The 7,728-nt window shown below is 44.6% G+C and overlaps 1 protein-coding gene across 2 annotated transcripts in view; it reads left to right on the top strand.

The window, feature by feature from the left end:
• Positions 1–428: 428 nt before the first annotated feature.
• Positions 429–7,728, top strand: part of LOC144101175 (mitotic spindle assembly checkpoint protein MAD1-like) — a 28,401-nt gene continuing 21,101 nt past the window's right edge. For both annotated transcript variants that reach the window (XM_077634226.1, XM_077634225.1), the window contains exons 1-4: positions 429–760; positions 2,022–2,176; positions 5,149–5,331; positions 6,992–7,044. In XM_077634226.1, the coding sequence (XP_077490352.1) occupies positions 583–760; positions 2,022–2,176; positions 5,149–5,331; positions 6,992–7,044 (569 nt within the window). In that variant the 5' untranslated portion in view covers positions 429–582. The remainder of the gene's footprint in view (positions 761–2,021; positions 2,177–5,148; positions 5,332–6,991; positions 7,045–7,728) is intronic.

The following is a 7,728-nucleotide window of genomic DNA, read 5'->3' as shown; positions in this document are numbered from 1 at the left end:
GGCTGTTTCCCCTACACGGAAGCGCGGCCGCCGTAGTCGAGTTCGAACGTGGGTACTCCGGCTCAGTAGACGAGCTGTTAACCACTGAGCCGCCGCGGTGGGTTACTAATATATCTCAATTTTGCTACCTTTTAACTTGTAGATATGGGGTGACTTTTGCGCATTGTCTCTCTCAGTCACTGAACCTTCGGGTGAAACGTCTTATTTTGTCTAAAAAAAAGAGAGAGAAAAGTTAGGTGAACTGCGTTCTGAGCCGCTTCAGAAGAGTTTTTTTAATCGTTCCGGTTCGGGTTCGGCCAGTTCTTTCCTTCCTCCATGGTTCGGCCTGTTTCTGTCCTGAATAAACATTGTAAAAAAAAAAAAAATAGCCGTGTGCCGCCATCTTTCAAGGTTAGAAACTCGTCAAATGAAGCCGAGCCAATCCGCGCCAATCCGTACCGGCTTGCCGCCGGCTTTATGGCGGCGTGTTTGGGTACGATCCGTGGAAATAATTTGGACTGAAACCTCCGTGGTTACGGCGTTCGATAATTTAGTGAGATCTAAAACGCCCATACATTGCAGGGCTTCAGTTACTGCCCAGTCATGTCGTCGGTACTGGAGAACACTCGTGTGCTTCGTGCTCTCCGCGACTTGGAGAACATGTTTGGTCCCCCCGAGGAATCAAGCGCCGAAGATGACACCATCGCTCGCCAGCTCTACTTTGGTGAAAGCATCTCGGATACTCGAACTGACATCAGTGGCAGCTCTGAGACAAAGTCGGGTAGGTGTACGTGTGTGAGGGTTTAGGGGTCTAGAGGGGCGTTATACTCTGTCAGCCTGTGCTGTGCTGAGACGCATTTTCACTGAACACAGCGCGATCCAGTAAGGATATGTCTGTTTTTTTTGTTGTTTTTTTCTGAGTGGCAACCAGAGTTCGAATGTGTAAAACAAGCGTTCGTGTCAGAGGTCAGCTGATAGTTATTCAGGATATTGTAACGCCTCATGGAGCGTCGCTTAAAGTAGACGTAGCAACCACAGAGTCGACTCGTTGCTGCAAGTAGCGAATGTGTTTAACACCGGTAGCAAAACTAGTGTATATACTCATTATTTTTGCCTGCTTAGGCTGTGCTGCTCGCAACTTGTGGTGGCCACTTGCAGTTTTTGTGCGCTTTTAGAAATCTGCGGCGTAGTGAACAGCATATTATTATGATTTCATAAAGGGGGCGCGTACCAACAGTGCCTGGCTCCTTTAGTGCGTTGGACAGATCAGTTATGTAATTTTCGCTAATTCAGTATATTCACAAAAACCGACTCTATGCCTCCACCCATGACAATTCTCTCATAACGAACTACCTCGAAACACAAGAAATTTGGTTCCTAAATTTTGGTCTACTTATACCAAACATACATAAAAATATCAAGTGCCTACAGCTCTTAATAATTTACCTTCACTCATCTATTTAAATTCTTCCACAAACAGTCCAATGAGATCTATTATGAAAATACTTGATTAGTAACATTTCCTTCATGTGCATGTTGCATGAATTGTTGCTGCTTGGACTGATCATTGTGGGTGTTACAAGTGGTATAAAATAGATATGTTCTTTTCTGATCTTGTCGGTTGTGAGAACCGATATACATATCAGTTCATATCAAAAAGCAATTTGTCACCGCTGTCTTGCCAACTATATGTGGAAGCAAGGCATCAATGTGGGCTAGTTGGTTGTACATTTGGTTTGAGTAACGTGCTACACACTAACAAAACGACAACTGGAACGGAGGACACAGGACAAGCGCGTCCTCCGTTCCAGTTGTCGTTTTGTTAGTGTGTAGCGCGTTATTCAAACCAAATATATGTGGAAGTTGAGGCTTTCGTCAGGCAAACCAGCTTTTGGCTTCAGCTTCCTTCTTCCATGGAATGAAAGTCATTGGAATCAGAAAACTGCATCATGGGTGTTCCCGTCTTGCTTTCAAGCTGTTGTTGCGCATTACGTGATTATTAAGAATGGTAGTGGTCACCTTGTTTGTCGGGTTCCCTCTAGCGGAGGCTGAGATCCGAGCCCTGAAGATGGAGCTGCTGCAGTGCAAGGCAGAGATACGGCGGCTTTCAATGGAGAGGGACGAGGAAGAGCCAGCACGGAAGACTCTTGTCCTTGGCTACTCTCACGATTTGGAGGTACTTCAGGACCACCTTCAGGTATGCTTTGCATCTGGTATACTGGGAGGGGCTGCAGGTAATGCTGTGCACTGTGGCATATTTAATTGTGGGTTTCCCCATTCCCTTGGAGAGTGGTTGGTATGAGTGGCGAGTGTTCTCGGGAAGGGATGGCTTTGCTTTTGGGGTAAACTGCTGCACTGTTCCCTCTTGCATGTTATGCAGTGTTCCAGGCACTTGTCTAGAGCTCTGGTGCGTTGCGATATGGTGACAGCTGCCACTGGCTTAACACAGCTTTCTGAGGTGCCTGTTGTGTTCCATGTAAAATTGTATGCATGATGCGACATTATTCAGAGCCATGGGTCACTCATAGGTGATGTCAGTGCACTCTGCAGTTCGCCATCTGCATGCTCTAGGCAACGCCTGGAAGTCTGTACCTGGGGAGAATCTGACGTTTCGATGTTATAAATTTTGCTAGTTTCAACTGCGAAAAAGTAGCAGGAAAGTTCCCAGGAGATAGGCTAAGATCACCTTTCTACAAAAAAAGGTTTACCTAAGCTTTAGAGAGATTTTTATTTCATGCGAACTATTGCTGGTGTGAAGGGACATGACATATTGCCTTGATATTTGTGGTTTTTCCATGCACGCGCTTACGTGCTGAGTTTAACTGTGGGCGCAATGCGCAGTAATAAACTAGTTGAAGTCACCATTTTGTGGTGTCTTTCTATCTGTCCATGTTCTCTTTTGTGTGGTGTGGTATGGTGAAGTGAAGCATGAGGAACCAACTAGCCGAGCAGTTTATCTTGAGTTAATTCATTTCGAGCAAAACCAGCTTGTTTTTTGTGGTCATTTGTTAGGCTTGACATATTCGTAGCTCAGAGCAGGTTTGATTTAAGTGCAGGTGCATTGGAGGACAGGATTGGCACTTAACCTCATTCCTCGATCAGCTGTGTCCTAATTTTATATGCTGTTGTTAATTACTTTTCTATTTCTCCCTTCCACTTATGTGTTGTCTCCTTAGCTTCTTGGTTCACCGTTTTATATCTGTGACATCTGACCGTCCTTTCCCGGTCAGTGAGCTTATTTACACATCATCCTTACTTGACTATTTAATGGGACCGAGGACAAATTAAAGCTTGCAGTCATTGATGGATAACCACATTGTATTAAAAAAGATGGTACCCTCTCTTAAAACCAAACTTTTTTAAGCTAGAAAAGGTAAAAAATATAATGTAAGTGTCGTCACCACTAGCTATTTTCACGTGCAGACTGCAGTGCAACAGGACAGTTTTGCACAAGAATCCTTGAGGATAAGCTGCACCACCATTCACTTCAAAATGGAAACCGCAAAGACTTTTTGAGCTTGAATCAAGGGGCAGAAAAAATTTGTAATGCTATTTTTTCGTCAGTTAATTTTTCTTTGCTACAGGGCAAACATCAGTACATCAGGAAAAAGCCATAGAATCAATTTTCACTGAGATCAAATGCCGGGTGGAGTTGCCCTTGATGTCTTTTTAATGCAGCCACACGTAGAGTCACTGGAAAATTTTTCAGAGTGCCGTAATCCCCCTCTCCCCACCAGCAGATCTAGAAGGCTGACCTGCCCGATGCTCCCGGCATCTTAGTCCCGTCTATGCTGCCCTGTGTATCTGCCTTGGCAATGTCGTTATTTTAAATGACAAAGTAAATTGCTGCCTGGTTGGCAAAGCCAGCTTCAGCGATATCGCGAACGAACAGTGGGAAGGAACTAGAAACAGTGATTTTGTAGCTCAGTCAAGTAGCATCTTTCACATGTTTGCATATCCTAGAGGAAAGCCCAGGGACTTTGTAAGGCCGCTCCTCTATGCAATTCCTTGAAAATTTTTGTGCTTGCTGTTGTGAAAGTATTGGGCCACGGCGGCCATATTCCTTCCGAGCCTGGCAGCATGGGGAATAGGATGTTATTAACTCTTAAAATTTTTCAGTAACTCTAGCCACACGCATATATAGTTATTGCTTCTTCTTATTGCACTACCAGACCTTTCCTTTTGGCTTAACTGTCTGACTTCTGAGCGAAAGCTTTACTGGCCGCGAACTTGCGATTTCACCGTGGCGGTGCTCCGAGGAGGCACATGACATCACAACGCTCGCCTCGCCGCGGATATTCCTCTCTTTCTCTCTGTCTCGCTGCCTAGTCACTAGCCACTCTCTAGCCATTAGTAGCACTGAGCGCAGAGGCTGGGCAGCACCGCGCCTTTCTTCAAAATCCAACTTTCAATTTTCAGTTTCCTCTGTCTTCTTTCCCTCCTTCCTTTATCCCTTCCTTTACGGTGCAGTGCAGTTCCAGTGTCCACTGAGATATGTGAGACGGTTACAGTGCCATTTCCTTTCCTGAAAAACCAAACAAAACAAGTGAGCCGACAGCGTTCATAGAGTTCATTGGCGTTGACAACTTTGCAGAGGCCTTCATTTTCACGAAAGGAAAGGTGCACAACCGGCTCCGTGCCTCAGTGAAGACCTCAATCTCGCTTTCATGTACGTGGCGGCGTTGGTGTCCAACTGCAAAAGCCTGCTTTGATTGCGTTCCACACACTGGATATGCAGCGCGCCCTCCCTGCCACCCTGGGACGTGGCATGCAGTTAATGTTTGATCGCAAGAGATTGATCACCAAATGAACGCTGCGGCCTAGCTATTGCTGCAGTGCCGCATGTCAACCACAACGTTGTCAGCGCTAATGCATTCAGGCCACGTCTCTCTCTCACCACCGCCACATGCATCAAAGCACGATTGAGGTGTCCGTGTATCCAGGGAGCCAGTTATGCGCCCTTCCTTTCCTCAAAGCCATCGCCGTCTAGAGCATTGTCAACGCCAACGCCAATGAACACAGTGAACGTCGACATCTTTCGCTTTGTATATCCTGGGTTAGCTGAGCTAATCTACAATATTTTTTTCTGTCACCTTGTTGTGGCCACTCCAAGTATGGTGTTTTCTTGAACGAAGTGGAGTGCACAAATTTCCCCCGATTCCCCCGCAGAAAGAGCGGGACCTGAATGCTGATCTGAAGCAGCAGCTGGTCAGGGCGCTGAAGGAGGATGCCGAGAGCAGGGCGCAGGTCACTCAGTTGCGCCAGCAGATGAGCAACCAGGTGTCTGAACTGCAGGAGCGCTGGCGCCACTCCCAGGCACGCTGCCTCGAGCTTCAGCAACAACTCGACCAGGTGGGACCCCTTGCAAATCACGAAGTAGCTAGCGTTGTGTCCCTTTCATTTCATTTTCACTTTTATTTTGTAGATGCATGAGGTAAATATTACAAATGGATGTCTTAAAAACCACTTAGAAAATGTTTTGAAAGAGTTTAGAAATGCAGCAGCAAAATAAATTCGGTGTGCTAAAATATCATGATCGTAAAATGAAAAAGTTGCACAGGTATGACGAACTTATGAATCAATTTGTTTAAAAGAGCAGAAGTAATACAAAAAATTCAAAAAATGTTTACAATCATGTTAGCAACATAGAGCTCAGAATGGTAGAAACAAAAAGAATGTTTTCACCATTTGAGGGCAAAAGCGATGCAAAGTAATGGAAAACAGAAATCATCAGCACAGGGCTTAATAACGATGAAACAGCGCAATGGCACACGGACAGAGGAGTGAAGAAACAACACAATGGAGCGCTGACGTAAAAAAAGTTATGCAGATTGCAATTTGTATTTGTATGCACAAATAATACTTTGGTTTGATGTAGTTGGTATTTGTAATGGATTCTTAAGATGGCACAAAAGGGAACACAGACAAAGAAGGCGCACGAAAACGACAGGACCGGTGCAGGTTCATCATTTTTAAACGCTTTCTTTGACCCCATTTCCTTTTGTGTCATCTTCAGAATCTGTTAGTATATATAAGTGCGAACGTTTTCCAAACAGAAAAAAAAGTAGCACTAAGAGAAAAACCCTGACCACGAAGTACACATATCCATTGAGAGCTTCAGCGGAAATTGAAAACACTTATTCTTTTTCCGAGATAGAAACAGATGGAGTGCAACCTCACTTCTCACAGAGCTTCTTGATTTTGTTCGTCCCAATGATTTCTTTTGTAAGAACTGGTCAGTTTTCTTCCTGGCCGCAGTCTGTGCTGCGAAATCTTTTGGAGACAGACAGGTGGGGAAATGAGGGGCTCATCACAGTATACATATGAAAAAAAAGCCAACAGAAGCCAACAGAAGCCAACAGTCATTTAAACATAAAACACGGAAAGCGCACTGAACCCACTGGCAGCATGTGGTTGCCATTTCTTCTTTGCTGCAAGTTTTGCATTGGCCAGACTGGCTGATATAACAATGCTTTCTCAAGAGAGCACCTAAAACGGGAAAGCACATCTGCCTAGCCACTGTAGAGATTATGCATGTAGCCCTCCTTTTAGGTGATGTGGAATCGTTGGTTACGGAAGAACCCATCTTGAGAGAGAGATCTTGGAAACATTTGACGTTGAGAAGCTTGGGGATGGGTGCATTACTGAAAATTCCATGGCGAGTTCTGCAAAAGAATATCAATTATTGGAAGGCAACCTCGCTTCACACATGCCACTGATACCATCCTGCTGTGGCGGAGTGATGGTGTGGTGCTTTTTGGTTAATCTTGTGCTTAGATGTGTTCTGCTTTCTTCAAAGTGTTTTTCCAAAACAATTAAGTCAGTTGAGTTCCAGTGTTGTACTGGTGTGTTTCTCTCCTTGTGTGCATATTTCTTTCCCTCTGGATTTTTTTTTCTCTTGTGGACTAGCAGCACTGTATCAGACTAACACTCTGTTTTGCTGGGACCATACCCCTTCTGCGCAACCCTGTCACAATTGGGAGATTTGGTGATGTCTGTCTTCCTTTGACAGAGAACCGAGTCTGCCCAGGAGACCACGTTTGCTCTGGAGGGAGAAGTTAAGAGGTGAGAATTCTTGCTTTGCAATCAACTTCTAAGGTAACACCAAGTACGTAATCAGTTACATAAAAAGTATCTGAAATTACCTAGCTTTTGATTGGCTGGTAATTTACATAATTTGTTGGGATGTGTCATTGCACAGATACAGTTAATGTCTGGCGTAACGTGAAAATATGAAACTGGCCCAGCAGAGAAAGAAGGCATCCTGCCTTTCACTTACTTGTATGACATGTCATGCATTTTTTAATGTTTTTAGCCGCTATTCTCACAGAGTGATTCTTCTCACAAGTGTCTGTTTCAGCAAGAAGAATAAAAAGAGAAAGTTCTTGTCCACAAGTTTAGTGTGCACTCGACACAGTTCCAAAGAGTAGAGGGACCACTTTTGCCTTATTCAATATATTTGTGTCACTCAAGAGTGCGGTAATTTTCCACGCTCTATGGAGTGAAGTGGCTTGAAGGAAACAGGAGGTGTATGCCAGGTTTGTCATATGAAACAGCAGTCAAAGCCCTCTTCGCATGGTCCCCTTCCATGAACTAACAGTTGCGTATGTTGCATAGAACCAGAAGATGGCAACCATTAACAGCTAGTTTCTGCACATATCCGCTTTCTTGATTTAATGCAATTGATGTAGTCTTCCACTGTAGCCGTTCTGTGCAGTGTTACTTGCATTATACTCGCTGCCAACGAGG

This window comes from Amblyomma americanum, chromosome 8 (genome assembly GCF_052857255.1).
Source record: "Amblyomma americanum isolate KBUSLIRL-KWMA chromosome 8, ASM5285725v1, whole genome shotgun sequence".
Lineage (NCBI taxonomy): Eukaryota > Metazoa > Arthropoda > Arachnida > Ixodida > Ixodidae > Amblyomma > Amblyomma americanum.
This window is presented reverse-complemented; position numbering and strand designations above follow the sequence as displayed.